A 19,573-nucleotide genomic window follows, 5' to 3' on the forward strand; every position below is an offset into this window, starting at 1 on the left:
ATCATTTGAGTTGTGTATGCTTATGTATTCATGGTCCTGTAAAAAAAACTGAAGCACTGATTAATAGTACCAAGGTAAGGGAGTAAGCATTAAACTTTTCTAAAAGTAAAAAATGAAAAAGATAAAAAAGATGTTTTGGATCATTATTCATTGTGAAAATTCTAAGTAACTATATTTTAATTAACAATAATAATTTTTAATAGATTTCTGAAATCATTTATTTGGACATGGGTACTAAAAGTCTTTATTTTTGTCAGTATTTTTGTCCATTTTATTCTTGTCTTCATACATTCTGCAATAGGTCACGACTGTCATTTTCCTAAATTACATTTTGGCATTTATTCATCAGAATCATTCACAATTTAAATAATGATTCATGCTTTGTCAGAGAACCAAATGTTACCGTGATAATTTAGCTGCAAAATTTCTTAGAGACCTATGTCATGTAATCAACAAATGTAATCAATGCATTTGTTCCGGAGGGAAAACAGCATGTAACCTTTCCCATCACAGAGGCAATTTTCACCATAATTAAGCTGTTTTGACAGAATATATTAATATTTTATAGATCTAAAAACATCCTTTCTCTAACTTATGCATAGTATTGACAACTATTTTAGCATCGCCTTTGGTGTGCACTTTTCACCTTTGTTGATATTGACATGCTGTTTCATGAAGGGATGCCTCTCTGAATTTATTGCATGCTGTGAAAGAGCTGTCTGCAAAGATATTGATGTCAGCGTTTTATGTTATTTTGTTCAGTATGCATCAAGTTCCTCTGGAGGGGAAAGCTCCTGTGAAGAGGGACACATTAGACGAAGACCTTTCTACCCTCGGACTGTGGCTCTTGACCCAGACCACCCTGCAGTGTTATCCAGTGACCCAGATTACTCCTCCAGCAGTGAGCACTCATGTGATACAGTGATCTATGTGGGGCCTGGTGGGACCCCTATCTCTGATCGTGAACTCAGCGACAATGAAGGCCCACCAGCATTTGTTCCTATTATTCCATCCCTGAACAAGAAGCGTGTAAAAGAGGGACCTAAGTCTGATGGGGACCACCTCAAATGCAACACCTTTGCAGAGTTACAAGAACGGCTTGAATGTATTGATGGCAGTGAGAGCACATCTGTTTTCACCAGTGAAGGAAAAGCCCAACAAACAGCCTCCAAAAGTGGTGTGGAAGAGGCTTCTGTATCAACCAGGACCGGCAAGTCCTCTCTTCAGAAGCCTGCACACCTGCAACACGGGGCTGCATCTGAAACTAACACGACTTTAAGACAAGATTCAGAGCCTGTTGTGAGAGAAAAAGTCTTTAGTAGAGGACCAATACAAAAACCCAATGCATCTTCATCCTTGCAGAACATCTCAAAGACCTCAGTTTTGAATACCGAGTGTGGCTTAGCCACACGGACACCTCCAGTAGGTATGAGCCAGCAAGCCCTAAGGCAGGGAGAACGCAATGACTCTCCTGTTACTGACAGATCCCATCACCTCAGTAGAAGTCCTATGGAGGTGAGCCACCTACGTGCCACTCTGAGGAACAGGTGCCTCGATAGGGATGTTTTAAGGACTACAGTTACACTGCAGCAGCCTGTAGAGCTCAATGGAGAGGATGAGCTGGTGTTTACGGTGGTCGAAGAGCTGCCTGTTGGTCTGGTTCCAGACAATGGGAGACCCTCCAGCATCATTAGCTTCAACACAGACTGTTCTTTGCAACCTCTGGCATCTCGCTCACGGCCTGTTAGCATTATCAGCAGCATCAACGATGAGTTTGATGCATACACATGCCAGATGAACAGGTCTCAGCTAAACCAAGGTGCTACTTCCAAGTCACAGGAGGAATTTACAGGTGCACATGCAACTGCACACTCTTCAGTCGGCTCCTGGTCTTGCAAGACAAGTATTTGTACTCCAAGTAGTGATGAGACTGAACGGAACGTCTCATCAAAGGCAGTGTGCAAGGGACCAGTGAGCAGCTCCATGATGGATTTACCTGGTGGTTTACATGCTGAGTCTTTTTCCCAGCAAAGAATAAATAGTGCATTGGGTGACAGTGGAATTTGCTTTTCAGAACAAGACTATGATTCTGGAACCATTGACAAATTGTCCATATCTAAGTGCCCTCTATCTCATGACAGTACCAAAGCATCCCTTGGTGGTCCAAAGTCGATAAGATCGAATAGACTCATGAGCTCACAGTCTGCCCAGATATCATACATTTCTACACTTCCTAGAAAGAGCACCCAAACTGCAACTTCTGGCAGTAGCTACAGCCATGAGCTACAACGCCAAGGTAGCAGAATAGATGAACAATGGACCCACACTAGTAGCGGGCTACATTTGGCCAGAAATTCTGAGTTTAGCCCTACAAGCAAACCACCAAAAAATGGCTCAAGTGGGATTCCATCGAGAAAGACAAGCGGGAATAGCAACAGTGTACCTCGCCCTCCTAAAATGCATGTGCCGTCCACATCTCAAAGGGTTGTGGATGGTTGTGAGAAGTCTAGTGTTAAGAAAGGGGAACTGAGCAAGATGCCTCAACTCAGGAGAGGAGCCACCACACTCGGCATGGTTTCAGTGCCCCACAGCTCCTCTGAGATGAAATGGGGTAATGATGCCTCGCAAACAACTGGTAGCCTGAAATTCTCATCCTTAGGAAAGAGAGCTAATGGACAGAAGGGTAGTATGCTCCCTAAGTCTGGAAGCATGTCACCTCCTGCTCCACCTGTCCGAAAGTCAAGCCTCGACCAGAGAACACGGACTTTGTTGTCTCCTAGTGCCTTAAAGTCTGTAGGTAATGATGGAACAAGATTGTCTTCCTCCAAAGCATCAGTTTCTGAGGAGGACTTTGATGTTCGAGTTAGAGGGGAGTCCTTTAGCTTTAAGTCATCCAGCCTGAGGACAGCTTCTAGTCTCAGATCACATAGTGCTAAAGGAGACAATGCAAGGCATTTTGGTAGTCTTATGTCCCTTGAAAGGTGTGACAGTTCTGCCTCAGTGGTTTCCAAACCAGTAACCTTGAGGGAAAACAGTAATGTCAGTATTAGTAGCACTGGCAAATCTGCTAAAATGGTGCCAAAACTTGGTTCACCCTGTTCAATATCTACACCAACCGCCACTTCTCCTCCATCTACTAGTGGAATTTGTAAGCTTGGACAGATCAAAGCCAGTATAACTCCTAGATCCATTGTTGGGAATGGCAACAAAGGAAAGACCCTGTCAAGTACTGCTTCAAAGTCTCTTAGCTCCTCCACCAAGTTCCTTGCTGCCTCAGCTGCTCGGAACACCAGTCTACCTCCAACTGGAAAGCCCCCAACTCGCTCTATCACAAGCTCCAGTGCTAAACAAGGAAGAGGCACCATTATGGGCACAAAGCAAGCAATTCGTGCAGCCAACAGTCGGGTCAGTGAATTAGCAGTTGGTAGCTCCAAGAAACACCTCAGGGGCTCTGACCAAGCAGATGGCAACAATGATGCCAGAACCTCCAGCGAGACGGCACTGGCTGCTCCTTTGCCTTCTCCTTACAGCAAGATCACAGCCCCTCGCCGTCCTCAGCGCTATAGTAGTGGCCATGGGAGTGACAACAGCAGTGTACTTAGTGGTGAACTGCCCCCTGCCATGGGGCGCACTGCACTTTTTTATCACAGTGGAGGCAGCAGTGGCTATGAGAGCATGATCAGGGACAGTGAAACCACAGGCAGTGCATCTTCCGCTCACGATTCCATGAGTGAGAGTGGAGTGTCCACATCTAGTCGAACAAAGGCCTCAAAATCTCCCAAAAAGAGATCTAATGGTGAGTTTCACTATTAAGCCACTCTGGGCACTATTTGCTGGTGATCAATTCAAGATTTATTTATTAGATGGCCTTCAAAGATTAGAAAGGAATATAAGTACAGTAGCACAATGAAGGTTGTTGTAATGCATGTTGTATCTAGACTTTGATAATGAGGACCACAAATATTGCTTAATATTTGATATAGGTTTCAGAAGTGGGTGTGGCAAAATGGCTCCAAAGTGCCACCTATACACTTTCAACATTTTACATACCTGTATGATATTCCGCAGACACATGAAACATACCAATACCTACAAAAAAAGTATCTTGGAGCAAAATCCGAAACCCAACAGGAAGTTGGTTATTTTTAATTTTCTCTGCAAATTTTGTTGTTTGCCATTTTCAGGCATTTTATTATAGGGGACTCCTCCTAGAGACTTAATCAGATCAACACCAGATTTGGTCAGTGTAATCTAAAGCACTTGATGCACTTGTGATGTTAAACTGCGAAGATCTTGAGTTTTCGTTGGAGGGTGCGTCTGTGGTGGCCTGGCCAAATTTCGAAGTTTCACCATGAAAGAGGAAGTTGTTATAACTCAGGGATACAATGTCTGATCTTTCCCAAACTTCACTTATTTGATAAGAATCCTGTCCTGAACACATGCCCATGCCCATATTCAATTATAGTCATAGTGCCACCTGCTGAAAACAGGAAGTGTCATGTTTTGCGCTGTAACAAACTCCTCCTAGAGATTTAATGACATCAACATTATATTTGGTCAGAATAATCAAGGCCTTCACGATTTGTATTGTAAAGATCTTTAGTTTTCATTAAAGAGCGTGTTTGTGGCAGCCTGACAAAGTTTGATGTTTTACCTTGGAAAAGGAAGTAATATCCTCAAAATGGTTTCACACAGTTTAGACAGTGTCTTAGCCAAAGTTTACATTACAGTCGTCCATATAACTGCCCCTACGAAGAGTCAAAAGAGACAAATGAGAAAAAAAAATTGTCCACTATGATGTTTTGTACAGTCTGACATAATAGAACATCGATGTTTCACAGTGTGCCATGGCTTTTACCTGAGATTCCACCTGGAAGATAAATATTAGTTACACATACGTCTAACAAGTAACTCTATTTAGTCCATTTAACCCAAGGTTATTAGGCATATCGGGTGTTTAATATGCATTTACCCTGTTCTCTAATCTGCATTTGCCCAAAAATAATTTTTGCTTTAAATCCTCTAACCTCTTGCAAGCCTCATACATATTTAAAAGCATGCCTCTGCTGTTACAAACTCTGCTGTTCATCTTCGGCCCACATGAAGAGCATTACCCTGTGTGACCCCTCCAGGCCTGCAGCGACGCCGTCTGATTCCTGCTCCTCTGCCAGACACATCTTCCCTGGGCAGGAAGGTTGGTGCAGCAGGCCAGTGGGTCGATCTACCTCCACTGGGGGGTGCTATGAAGGAGCCCTTTGAGATCAAAGTGTACGAGATTGATGATGTGGAACGCCTTCAGAGACGCAAAGAAGGGTTGGCAGAGGTAAGAAAACTGTGTTTTAATACTTTTCACTTTAGTGTTCAGCATCAGCAAGTATGATGGAGTAACTTTTTCTTTTTCTTTTGTTGAAAACAAAAGCATCAGATAGTATGTTCCTCTCACATCCTGTGACAAGTGTAGTTGTCAGGAATGAAGCTTATCTCTGTGACAATTACTTATGTTGGCTAATTGATTTTAGATTGGACTGATAACTTTAGTTAGACAGGGATGACTGGCATTGTAGGACAGAAAGAAGCGGAAAGATATTAGCAACGGTCTTTCCAGAGAGAGGAAGAGATGGTGAGAGCGATAGAAGGAGAGGGAGCATTGGGGAGGGGTCAGGGGTGCCTGTGATGAATGAGGTGTGGCTCCACAATCTGTGGCCCGCCTGATCGGTCTTTATGGCCCACTCCACACAGCGTGTCCATGGGTCATTAACCGTTTCTCTGTGAGTTTCTAAACCTGATCACACAGGCAATTGTGTGGAGAAGACGAGAGGAAAAGACATTAACTCAGTCGAATGGCGCTCTGATTTATTTTCAATTAAGAAAAAATGATCTCAGCTCGCATATTAGAGTCTGGCAGTTTGCTCATGAAGAATTAGGCTGTTCACCCCCTTGTTTTATGTGAATGTGTATGTATGTGGGTAGGAGGTTGTATAACTGCTGAGTTTATTAATGTTTTGTGAAATTAAATTCTATTTGCACTGGGCATAACAGCTTGAATGAGTTTTTCTTCATCCGTAGTTCACAAAACCAAAAGATATTCTGCTGTTATTTCACATTTTCATTTACTTTCTAATGGCCACCTGCTAGTGACAGAATACACATGATATGGGGAGAGTAATCTATACTGTAATTCAACCTTTAGTAACAGGTTCCTCTCGAACGATCGTTCTTTTTAATCTCTTTAGCAAACGTACCTTTAGGAGCCCAGCCAGTGTTTAACCTGGATGCTAATTTTATTTCCAGCTTGGCCCCAATTAATCTGACCAAACGGCTGAGGACCTAAATCCTCTGGTCAGTTTAGCGAGCATTGGATCAATTCAGCTTAATCCACCGCACTTTAAATCGGCCCTGAGGACGGCCACGCGTAGTCTAGCAGGTGCTTGGAATAGGTATAAAAGATTTGCGGTTGACTATACACTGCTGTCCCACACTTGCAGGGTTTGCAGTACTTCAACGCCCGCCTTAGGATGCTGGAGAAGAGGCAGCAGCAGATCAGGGAGTTAAGAGCCAAGTACGAGAAGCTGAAAAAAGAGTTGGAGGACGCCAAGACTCGTCTCATGCTGGACCCCAGCAAATGGATGGGAGAATGTAAGTTCCCAAGTGAATTATTATCTAATGTCAGGGGTTTTCAAACTTTTTTCATGCTAACTGATTTTAAATGATTTTTAAAGTATTACAGAAAACATGCATCTTACTGAAATATGTTGCAGAAAACCTATGAAAGATTACGTCATTTAAACAACCCACATTGTTTTATACATATTTTGGACTATGGAGGATGCCATTATTTTGATAACGTGAAATTGTTGCACTCAATGAGCAACTCGCTCTACCTGTTGCAGTTTTTACCACAACACAACTCTAAATACTGATACAATGCCACATTGTGTGGCTTTTGGTTGTAATTTTCTGTTGAAGGGCAACAAGAGAAGAAATGCAAGTCTTTACTGCTTTCCTAGTGATAAGAAGAGGAGAAAAGAATAGCAAGATGCCTTTGGGCGAATAAAACTTCCTAAAGACCTGTGTCTTTGTTCTCTCCACTTTAGCCCTGATGCCTTTGAGGCTTTTAGACCACAGCTACTAAAAGAGCTTACAAACAGCAAAGAAAAGAAATGCTAGATACCATCCTGGCAGGATGTAAACATGCTGACACTTGTCATGATGCTTGTCAGTAGCTCACCAAGTGCAACAATTTGATGCCATCGAAATAATAGCGCCATAGTCCAAAATATCTATAAAATGATTAAAATGTGGATTAATGTGGATTAAAAAAAAATTAAATCTTTCATGGGTTTTCTATTACATATTTCAGTAAGAGACATTGTTTATGTTATATTGAGCCTTACAAGTCTTAATACCCAGGGTTTCTTTTAAAAAACGGACTGTCAGTGGAACAAAATAATGATTAATCTCATAATTTCTAACTTTAAAAAGCTGTAAATTTGTGTCAAGCACATTTAATATCATAATTCAACAAGTTGCTAATTTTCCACTGACCCCCTTGTGGCCCCTTTGACCTCAATTTGAAAACCTCTGATTTATGTGACATTAAATATAATCAAGTATTACACAAAAATATTAAGTGTGTTGTCACACTTCTGTTCGGCTGAAATTAGTAGCAATTTCACTTGCTTTTAGAGAAAGGACTTTCTTTCGCCATTTTTACTGTGATGCTCTGCCATGAATCAAGGTCAGGAATGATTAATTTGACCATGCATCTTACACAGCATAAGTTTCCCAGTAATGTGAAGTAGACTAATGGTTCCCTTTATGACTTTAATTTAAGTGTTTGAACTTGCCAAGAGAATTTACAAGAAAATACTGAGGTAATGGCGCATTCACAGAAATGTCTTGAGCATTGGCTACTGTGAATTGGTGCCTGAGACAATGTATTACAATACTGGATGATATTGGCTTTCTAGAATATTCTCTATAAATGTAAACTGTGAAATGATTTGTTGAGGTTGTGTAATTGTGATTCTCTGTTTGTCGCTGCCTACCATTTATAAGAGTGAGCAGGATCTTAGACATGGTTTATTAGTAGTTTTCAGGATTTTCTCAAATACAAAGACCTTTAGTACACAAGGCAAGAAAACGATTTGAAGAAAATGAAGCTGAATCATGTTATTAGTGATGTTTACTCTAAAAATGAAAAACATTGAAAATGAACATTGTCAGCAGCAAAGAAAGCTCTGCTGATTCTGTATAGCTGTTTCATTCTGTATGCGTCCCTCAGTTTCGGTTAGAATTACAACTATTACAAAGCAACAATACAACAACCTTGATATTGCAAAGTATCTGTCTTCACTTTGCTAGAAGAAACACTTTTGTAAACAGTATGTGGGAGCGAAATAGCAGGATGTAAAGGAGTAATGTAGAGAAAATGGCATGGAGAGAGGGAGTGAATATGCGTGTCTGTGTGTGTTCTTGAATCAATAAGGTATTATTTTTCTCTTCTTCAATCACTACCTGCCCACTGGCCAGGTGATGTTTACCATTCATATGTGACTGCTGTCATGGGTAAAGCTGTGATTGAGGCTGTCATGCTGTATAAATCAGCCCCTCTTCAGAGCCTAGTTAAATGAGGACGGTGTTTCTGCAAACCCATCTTCTCCCACACCAACCAACCAACCATCTCATGCAGAGATTTTTGTTTATGTCCTGAGTGATAAAACTATCAATCTAGGTGTGTCAGTAGGGCTGTGTCGCACAGCCCTTAGTCACATCTTTATTATGTAGTAGAATAATGGGGCTTCTATGTGTGTGGTAATTTTAGAGATTGCTTGGTTTGATCTTTACAAATTAATTATTTAGATTCAGACCACACAAATTACTATTAACTGAGAAAAGTCCCTAAATAAAGATAATTTAAAGCAATAGGTTATTGTGGCAGATGACCAACTTTTTGAATAAATACTGTGAAAAGTAAATTTAGTCAGTATATTGTTCAGTTTATGTCTATAAACATAAGCCTCCCCTTTTTTTTTTAATTTCTTGAAAATGTACTTACCCCTATGTCATCCAAGATGTTCATGTCTTTCTTTCTTCGGTCTTAAAGAAATAATGTTTTTTGAGGAAAACATTTCAGGATTTCTCTTCATATAGTGGACTTCTATAGTGAGTTTGAACTTTCAAAATGCTGTTTAAATGCAGCTTCAAAGGGCTCTAAACGATCCCAGCTGAGGCGAAACCATTGGTTATTTTCTAAAAAGCTCTACATGAACTCTGTGTATTTCGGTTCATGGCATTGCGGTTTATTGAAAAACTCCCATCTCATTTTGTCCTCTATGAACGTGAACATGCAAAGAAGATCAAATGGCCTTTACAAAAAAATGTCCCTAAATGTCTTGAACCGAAATACACAGAGTTCACGCAGAGCTAGACAAGACAATCGTTTGAGGTTAAAGAGTATATAAATTCTCATTTCTTTTAGAAAATAACTAATCCTTTTTCTAGATAAGACCCTTGTTCCTCGGTGGGGAATGTGTAGAGCCTTTTGAAGCTACATTTAAACTGCATTTTGGAACTCGGGGGAACCATAGAAGTCCATTATATGGAGAGAAATCCTGAAATGCCCCCCCAAAAAAAACAAAAACAAAAAAACAACAACTTTCTTTACGACTGAAGAAAAAAAGACATTTTTGTTCTGGAAGTGAACTACTCCTTAAGGAAAACATTCCAGGATTTGTCTCCATATAGTGAACTTCAATGGGGATCAGCGGGTTGAAGGTCCAAATTGCATTTACATTACATTTACATTTATTCATTTGGCTGACGCTTTTATCCAATTTTATCCAATTTTACAATTGGGGAGAACAACAAGTGATTCATCCTAAGAGTCAGATCAAAGCGGGAAGTGCTTGAAAATACCATATATCAGGCATTGTTAGATGAGTACATGCTAGAAAGACAAGATCAAGAAAGTAATTTTTTATTTATTTTTTTAATTTTTTTTAATTTATTGGGTCAGATAGATTTGAAAGAGATGGGTTTTTAGCAGTCGTTTGAAAACTGTTAAGGAGACAGCATTCCAGATAGGTGTGGGAAGATCGTTCCACCAGGCAGGAACAGTGAACGAGAATGTTCTGGAAAGTGATTTCATGCCTCTCTGTGGTGGTACAATGAGGCGTCTTTCACTAGAGGATCTCAGACTTCTGGAGGGGGTGTAGATGTGTAGTAGTGAACGGAGGTAGGCAGGTGAAGAGCCGGTGACTGTCCTATATGCCAGCATCAGTGTCTTGAATTTGATGCGTGCTGTAACCGGTAGCCAGTGCAAGGATATAAAGAGAGGTGAGACATGGGCCTTTTTGGGCTCATTGAAGACCAGCCGTGCTGCTGCATTCTGAATCATTTGTAGAGGTCTGATTGTACATGCTGGAAGACCGGCTAAAAGAGCACTGCAGTAGTCCAGCCTATAAATAACCAGGGCCTGGACGAGGAGTTGTGCAGCATGCTCTGTTAGGAAGGGCCTGATCTTTCTGATGTTGTGCAACGCAAACCTGCAAGATCGAGCAGTTTTAGCAATGTGGTCTTTGAAAGTCAATTTGTCACCAAAGATTACACCAAGATTTCTGGCTGAAGTTGATGGGGTAATTGTTGATGAACCTAACTAGATGGTGAAGTCATGCTGTAGAGTTGGAGTGGCAGGAAAGACAAGGAGCTCAGTCTTTGCCAGATTGAGCTGTAGACGGTACTCCTTCATCCATGCAGAGATATTCGCCAAGCAGCCTGAGATCCGTGCCGCTACTGATGGATCATCTGGTTTAAATGAGAGGTAGAGCTGTGTGTCATCAGCATAGCAATGGTAGGAAAAGCCATGTGCCTGTATGATGGGACCCAGAGATGTAGTGTATATGGAGAAGAGGAGAGGTCCAAGAACTGATCCCTGAGGAACCCCTGTGACCAGTTGATGAGTTTTAGATACCTCCCCTCCCCAAGGCCACCCTGAAAGACCTACCAGAGAGGTAGGATTTGAACCAGCGAAGTGGTGTCCCTGTGATGCCCAGCGATGAGAGGGTGGACAGGCAGATCTGATGATTCACTGTGTCAAAAGCTGCAGATAGGTCCAACAAAATAAGTACTGATGATTTGGAATCAGATTTTGCAGTCCGCAAGGCTTCAGTGACAGACAGTAGCGCAGTCTCAGTTGAATGGCCACTCCTGAAACCTGACTGGTTAGCATCCAGTAGGTTGCTCTGAGTGAGAAATAAAGCTGGTTGAAGACAGCTCGTTCCAGTGTTTTTGCTATGAATGGAAGGAGGGAGACAGGTCTGTAGTTGTCAATGAGTGAAGTGTTAAGTGTAGGTTTTTTGAGCAGTGTGGTTACCCGGGCCTGCTTAAATGTACTGGGGAAAGTGCCTGTAAGAAGAGATGTGTTGATGATGTGTGTGAGTGCTAGTAGGATTGTGGGAGAGATTGCTTGGAGAAGGTGTGAGGGGATAGGATCTAAGGGACATGTCGTCAGATGGCTGGAGAGGAAAAGTTTGGATACTTCTGCCTCAGAGTGGGGACAGAAGGAGAAGAGGGGAGTTTTAGTTGTGGGTGTGGTCAATTTTAGTTCCTGTAAGTGTGGAGCTGAGAACTGACTACTGATAGATGTAGTTTTGTGTGTAAAGAATGTGGCGAAATCATCAGGTGTTATAGAAGTGATTGTAGGAGGTGGAGGGGGACAGAGCAGTGAGTTAAAAATTCTGAAAAGGTTCCGTGCGTCCGGAGCATTGTTGATCTTGTTGTGGAAATATGAAGATTTGGCAGTATGGACTTGAGTAGAGAAAGATGAAAGCAGAGACCGATACATACTCAAGTCAGATGGGTCCTTAGATTTGTGCCATTTTCTCTCGGCTGCCCTGAGTTTGGACCGATGCTCACGAAGAACATCGGATAACCAAGGGTTTGAAGGAGTAGCCCGTGCTGGCCTGGAGGAGAGAGGGCATAAATCATCTTGACATGAAGTAAGTGTGGAACATAGGGTGTCAGTCGCTGCATTAGTATCCAGAGATGAGAAGTGGGTTGGAGAGGGAAGAGAGGAGGATACTAGGGAAGAAAGGTGGGAGGGAGAAAGAGAGCGTAGGTTTCGTCTAAAAGTAACAGGCAAAGGAGTTGGGGGTGCACAAGTAGCAAGATGTAGTTCAAATGAAATGAAGAAGTGGTCAGAGATGTGTAGGGGTTTGACCAAGATGTTGTCTGAAATACAATTGCGTGTGTAGATGAGGTCAAGTTGGTTGCCAGATTTGTGAGTGCATCTAGTGACAATGCGTTTGAGATCAAATTAAGCTAGGAGTGAATGGAAATGTGTAGCGTTAGGTCTGTCAAGGTGAATGTTAAAATCACCAAAGACTAGAAGTGGGCTGCCATCTTCTGGGAATGAGGACAGCAGCCCATCCAGCTCCTCAAAGAAGATGGCAAGTTGAGTAGGAGGGCGGTAAATTACCATAACATGGAGTTTGATAGGAGATGTTACAGTGATTGTATGAGATTCAAATGAGTTATAAGTGCATAAAGGAGAATGGGTTGAGTATGTCCAGTTTTTAGAAATGAGCAAGTCCGTACCCCCACCCCTTCCAGTCTGACGAGGGGTGTGAGAGAAGGAGAAGTTAGTAGATAGAGCGGCTGGGGTTGCTGAGTTTTCTGGACGAATCCAGGTCTCAGTTAAGCCTAGGATGCTCAGACCAGATTGCAAAGAAAAGGCTGAAATGAAGTCAGCTTTGTTGACAGCTGACTGGCAGTTCTAGAGACCAACCGTGAAAGAGAACGGTTCAGTGGAAGAGATGTTAATAGGACGCAGGTTAGTAAGATTGCGTCGACGTGTGCGTGTGATGTTAGAGCGATGCGTAGAGAGCACCGGAATGAATTGGAAACACATGATAGAGGAGGACAGAAAGAAGAGTGAAATAAAGGGAAGGAGTACTTAAGTGCGTTGTCGGTTTCGTTGCTCGGATAAGTCGCGCAGGACAAGCCGCAGGTCTTTACTCTCGTCGGTCTTCACGCAAGGAGGCTGAATGCTTCCGCTAACGCTTCAGCGTCAGCTGATATAACACAGTTAAATACACCACCAATCAATACTTTAGTGATAGCAGCTAGGGACTCAGCCCACTCGGCTGAGTCAGTCCCAAATGGATCGTACGCAAATGGGTCAAATCGAAACGAAAAAGCAACCCACTTCGCACTTTTAAGCGCGCTCAGGTAGGGAACGATATCAAAACAAAAGCTTCCCTTGGCCGTCGGCTCAGTATTTCAATATGAATAAGAGCAATCAAAACAACAATTTTAGAACGAAAACACCAGGAAAACAAATAAACAGAAACGAATAACTACTCTCTAGCAGCAACTAAATGCAAATAAAAACGAATAAGTCAATAAATACAAACAAGGACCTGTTTATCTAGCAGCAACAAATGTAACAACCGCCTATTTCTAATACAGAATTTAAGTAGTCACTTACGCGCCGTCGTCCTGTCCGTGCCAGAGGACTGAGAATCACTTAACCCAAATTGCAGTTTCAGTGCAGTTTTAAAGGGCTCTACACAATCCTAGTCGAGGAATAAGGGTCTTACCTAGTGAAACGATTGGACGTTTTCAACAAAAAGAAAAAGAAAGTAAAAATTTATATACTTTTTAACCACAAATGCTTGTCTTGCACTAGCTTGACTTCACACATTACGTTATTATGTTGGAAAGGTCATGCATGACGTATGCAGAAGTACCGGCCCAATGTTTCCAAAGCGAACGTGCAAAGAAAGTCAAACGCCCTTTACCTAAAAGGTAAAACAACGATGTTAGACGATTTTGAAGTTGGAGGAGAAAATGAGATGGAGTGTTTCGCCCTACCCTATCTTTTTGAACCAGAGTACACAGACAAAGAACTTACTGCACATGACCTTTCCAATGTAATTATGTAAAGTGTGAAAACGCGCATCACAGAGCAATAGTACAAGACGAGCATTTGTGGTTAAAAAGTATATACATTTTTCTTTTTTTTAGAAAATGACAGATCATTTCACTAGATAAGACCCTTATTCCTCAGCTAGGCTCATGTAGAGCCATTTAAAGCTGCAATGAAACTGCAGTTTGGAACTTCAACCCATTGATCCCCATTAAAGTCCACTACATGGAGAAAAATCCTGGAATGTTTTCCTCAAAAACCTTAATTTCTTTTTGACTGAAGAAAGACAGACATGATAATCTTAGATGACATAGGGGTGAGTGAACAAATTAACACTGTAAGTTTAACTTTTAAAATAATCATTGTTTACTTTTTTATCCTTTTTTTTTTAGTTGATGTGGACCCAGATCTGGACCAGGAGTCGCAGGACTACCTGGAGGCGTTGGCTCAGGCCACGGGAGACCTGGAGTTTTGTGTCAACCTATGCAAGTCTCGTGTGATGATGGAGACCTGCTTCGATATCGCAGTGCCCGCGATCCCAGGACAGAGTGGACAACAGGAGATGGAGGTCTAGGAGTAAAAACAGGATGTTGTTTGGAAGCTAGCTGTGAGTTACAGCAGGAACGTTTTATTCTCAGATTAAGACTGTCCTTCTTGGAGCAACGGAACAAGTGAAGGTATTGAACAAGCATTTTTAGAAACTCCCTGAAATACTGAGAATCAAAGAGGCTGAGAAGAATAAGAGCAAGACCGTGTCCTTAGATCTTCACTGAACTTTACCAGGAAGTGCCTTAAACCAAAAAAATCCCATTGTTTTATGATTGGTGCTAGTATTGAGACCAACTTTCCCAATTACACTTTGAAAAACAAAGTATTTTGCATTGCAATGCAGTGTATAGTGTATTTATAAGAGCTAAAGTGTATGAAATATAGTTTTAAGTATTAAACACAAAAAAAGTTCAGAAAAATGCCCCATACTATTGCCTTTTCTAACATCTAAATGACCACAATTACAACTGTTCGACTTTTTTCTTCAGTGTCATGCAAAAACTTGCCCCTGACAGATGTGATGTCTCTTGATTGGATAAAGATGATTTGGTTACAGATGCTCTGCATAATGATTGGCTCTCAGACTACATGTCATTTCCCCTGGATCTAGATCTACTACTTTAACTGTTTGGTGCAGCTGGTGGCAAATCAGAAATTAGAGCTTGTCTCGAACACTTCTCAGGACATCAAACCGAAGTTTGTACTTCTGAATTTCAGTGTGTGCTGTATGCGTCCCACTGTACCGTATGCATGTGTCTGTTCTTCTCTGATCATGCAACATCCAGCGTTAAGCTGGTTTCTTTTAACGTGGTAAACAAATCTACTGTATCTACCTGAACTTCAAAAGATTATGCCTTTCTACGCTGAAAATGAATTTCAAAATGTTCAGATATACAAATGGCTATCATCTGTTGACAAATTCACAGCATAGGACCTTCTCCTCACTGTGTCCTGTGATTTATCTTCAGCCTCTGATGTTTGATGAATTTTGTTTGTCATGTTAATCCTTAAAGTGTCTCTGGAGAGAAGTGTGACTGCTGTTTCTCATAAAGAAACAAATAGAAGAGATTATTTGGATTTGCAAAAGGATTGAAGTAGAGTATGTGGCTATTTTTTTACATCTTAAAATCCTGTTTTTGTTTTTGTTGTTGAATGATTCTTTATTTAAAAAAGAGAGAAAAAACTCAGGCTTTTTTCTCCAAGTTGCTGCATGATTTTCTATTTGTTTTTCGTAAAATTTATTTAATTTTTGCCTGTGTTTTGTATGTCAGTCTATGATTTCTACTAATAATTTAATTTTATTAAGTAACAGATTTGCCAAGCATTTAGACCTTTTCAATGTCTATGACATTTTATCAGTGTTCCTGCTTTGTATTGTACAGTTTTTTATCCTTTTTAAAAAAACATGTATAGACTCCTAAGTTTGCATTAACATAAAATGATGAATAAAAAGAATGTCCTCTTTATAATTCTTTGTGTGCCTATTTCTTTTTTTCTGCATATTTATTTATTATTATAAGTATTTACTTTAAAGGAACATTCAGGTTTCTTGTTATAAAAACTATATTTTGTATATATATATGCAAAACAGAATTCTTGTTTTTAACAAATGATAATGCTTTAAAAGGTTAACATGTCTGTGTTTTATACACTATCAGTCAAAAGTTTTTAAACAGTAAGATTTTTAATGTTTTTTAAAGAAGTCTCTTTTGCTCACCAAAGTACACCAAAAATGTAAAAATATATTTACTATTTAAAATAACTTTTTTCTATTTGAATATGTTTTAAAATGTAATTTATTTCTGTGATTTCAAAGGTGAATTTTTAGCATCATTACTCCAGTCACATAAAAATTCAGAAATCAATATTCTGATTTTCCTCTCTCTCAAAAAAAAAAAAAAAAAAAAAAAACATTTATAAGGGTTCATGTGACACTGAAGACTAATGATGTTAAAAATGTAGCTTTGATCACAGGAATAAATTACATTTTAAAATATATTCAAACAGAAAGCAGCTATTTTAAATAGTAAAACTATTTCACAATATTACCGTTTTTGCTGTATTTTGGATTAATAAATGCAGGCTTGGTGAGCAGAAGAGACTTTAAACATTAAAAATCTTACTGTTCAAAAACTTTTGACTGGTAGTGTATACTTGTTGCATTTTACCAGGTTACCTCTTGAAGATTTTTTTTGGAAAGAACACAGATGTGAATAATGGGATAATCCTATATAATAAGACATTGCAAGTTACCAACCAGATGAACAAGATCTCATTTCACATGCGCAGAAGAAGAGCACATGTGTATGAAGTAATGACGACTTGACATTAAAGCAGTCGTCCACTGTGTACTTGTTAAATTTTTATTGGTCACAACAGGGCCTGATGAAAAGTTGCTCCTATACAGATGGCTGGAGCCAAAACAAATTTGAGAATTTAATCATACCACGAATTGATCTTCAGCTCTTTAAATGATGGTATGCTGGCTTTGTGATTCATTTAGACTGTGATTGGGTACTGTGAGTCTATGGACGGTGAAGAGACCTGAGAGCTGTAAAGGCCAACAGGGTAAAATCCCTTTATGAGTGATTCCATTGGCGGGTTATTCCACCTGCTCCCTCCTTCTCTCCTGTTCTCCTCAGCAGATGGTCTCATCAAATGGATCGAGACGTTTTAATCAGTCTCTCTGAAGACATCTAGTCGTTTATGTCTTAATGTGTCACTGAGAGCCACCAAGTGACCCTATCAAATTTGCTGACTAGAAGCACACCGAAACTGCTCCCGCAGAAAAGCTTGGGAAATTTGATCACCCATCATTCCTGAAGTTCTACACATCCCCCAATTGTTGGTCTCCTACAGAGAAAACCTTTGATGCGTCTCTTTCTGTATCTGCCTTGCTCTGTTCATTACGTACATGGATGGGGGAGGGCAGGTTCAAAAGCAGACAGTCCAACCCCCAGGCTCTGAATGTGATTGAGTTCTCAGTCACCGTTTGAATATGTGCAACAGAAACAGTGAAAAATGGAGGTGAAGTCCGTGGTATTTCAATTCCATCCTCTAACACAATACTACTTCTGCATTTATATTGAAAACTACCATAAATGGAAAAATACTTTGAAATTCATGACAGAATGCAGGAATAATTTTATAAAAAAGAGCATAACAATGGTGATATATGTTTTCTCCAAGATGAAGCATTAGCCAAATATCAATATGGTCATATAGTCATATATGTGAAATAATTGGTTGTAATTGAACAATTGCATTGAACAATACAAAAATAATAATATCCTAACAACAAACTAATGGTTTATTCTGACTACTTCCACTTTACTGACAACACAGCTACAGACAACACAAAGCAAGTTACTTTAAATATGAAACTAAGTCTCAGCTTTCAGATTTATTAATTTTGTACAAAATTCAAACAATAAAATATAGCTGCAAGCAGCGATTACTGGGGTTCAAGTGCTTTAACGCATTTAAGCACATATGCAAAAAGACATTATGTAGCAACCTTGTATTTTGCAAATACAGGTAATTTACCAGAGAAATATTCTATTTTTTAACATTTATGACTGTTATAGCACCAGCTGTGGTCTGATCTTCTTAAAACTTTGCATGCTTGTTTAGAATCACCTGTCAGATGGGCTCACTACATTTGTAAAGTTTTGAGTTCCCTTCCAGAACTCGGCTGCGTCATCAACGCTATGGGGAGCGCCATTGGCGAGCCTCACTCTGAACGTAGTCTGTAACCAATCAGATGACGGGAGTGACGTCACAGGCGGGGTGACGTAAGCGACCAGGAAGTATAAAGCATGTGCGTTTGAAGCCGGCGTCAGCTTTTATCATTCAGCGAAGCGCTCTGTGTGTGTGTGTGTGTCTGTCTGCATGTCTGCTGCTTTCTGTGCCAGTTTGCACAACTTTTATTTGAGTAGACATGTCAACCAAGAAAGGAAGAAAGAGTTTAAGAAAGCGGTTGAGCAGCCCCACAGAAGGTGTGTTCCTCCCTGCCAACGCTTCATTGTTGGTGGGGATACACACAGTCTGTGTGTGGTCTGCTTGGGTACGGAGCACGCACAGTCAGCTCTCGAGGGTGCTGGCTGTTCGCAGTGTGAACGTCTTCCACTGTGGGTGCTTCGTTCCCGGAAAGCTCTGTTCGAGGAGGGAGCTTTCACCAGCATTCCTCGTGGGTCTGGCCCCGCTTCCGCCGAGGCGGAGCGGCAGCTGCACTCGTGGGGTTCGCAGCTCGATCTGCTAGAGGGAATGGAGACAGGTGATCCCCTATCTCCTTCCTCACCTGGCGGATCGATTTATCTCTTACTGGATGAGGAAGCCCGCGCTGCGGTTCCTTCCTACCAGGAAGAGGTCTCAACGCTTCTTCTATCTTCCTCCGAGGAGGATGATGTGGAGAGCGTTGCTGAAAATATTCAACCGCGGTCCCCACAGTATGAGGAGCTCTTGGAGGTGGTGACTCGTGCGGTCAATAAATTAAATATAAATTGGCCTGCACAGCAGTATCATGAGCTGCAGAGAAGCAAACTCGACGAGCGCTTCCTGTGGACTAAGTCACCACCCCCAAGAAGGAGCCTTCCGTTTTTCCCTGACCTCCATGCTGAGGTTTTGAGGTCTTGGGGAAAACCATTCTCAGCCCGCTTGTTCACCCCTTCTTCCGACTACTATGGTAATGTAGGGGGGATGGACGAGTGCGGCTATAAGATGATGCCACAGGTCAAACAGACGCTAGCTAGCTATCTGTCGCCTGGCTTGGCATCATCTTTGAAGGCTCCATCCTTGCCCTCCAAGCCTCTGAAAATAACTTCTAGCTTGTTGGGCAAGGGGTACACGGCGGCAGGTCAGGCCGGTGCGTGCTTGCATACCATGTCTATTTTAGCAAGCGTACCAAGCCGACCTGCTCAAGGAGTTAGATGATGGCCAGGAGGTAAACATATCGGAGTTGCGCCGCACTACAGATCTTGTTCTCCGCGCCACCAAGGAGACCGCCTGTGCTGTTGGGTGGTCTATGGTAACCCTGGTGGCAGCGGAGAGGCATCTGTGGCTGACCCTGTCCGATATGAATGAAAAGGACAGGGT

At 41.2% G+C, this 19,573-nt stretch overlaps 1 protein-coding gene across 1 annotated transcript in view; it reads left to right on the top strand.

Moving 5' to 3' along the window:
• kif26aa (kinesin family member 26Aa) overlaps positions 1–15,948 on the top strand; it is a 115,310-nt gene extending 99,362 nt beyond the window's left edge. Inside the window, exons 12-15 of the mRNA XM_073816479.1 lie at positions 763–3,796; positions 5,133–5,323; positions 6,486–6,636; positions 14,323–15,948. Coding sequence (XP_073672580.1) covers positions 763–3,796; positions 5,133–5,323; positions 6,486–6,636; positions 14,323–14,504 — 3,558 coding nt within the window. The 3' untranslated portion in view covers positions 14,505–15,948. The remainder of the gene's footprint in view (positions 1–762; positions 3,797–5,132; positions 5,324–6,485; positions 6,637–14,322) is intronic.
• The last annotated feature ends 3,625 nt before the right edge of the window (positions 15,949–19,573 follow it).

The sequence above is a fragment of the Garra rufa genome, chromosome 13, assembly GCF_049309525.1.
Source record: "Garra rufa chromosome 13, GarRuf1.0, whole genome shotgun sequence".
Classification (NCBI taxonomy): Eukaryota; Metazoa; Chordata; class Actinopteri; order Cypriniformes; family Cyprinidae; genus Garra; species Garra rufa.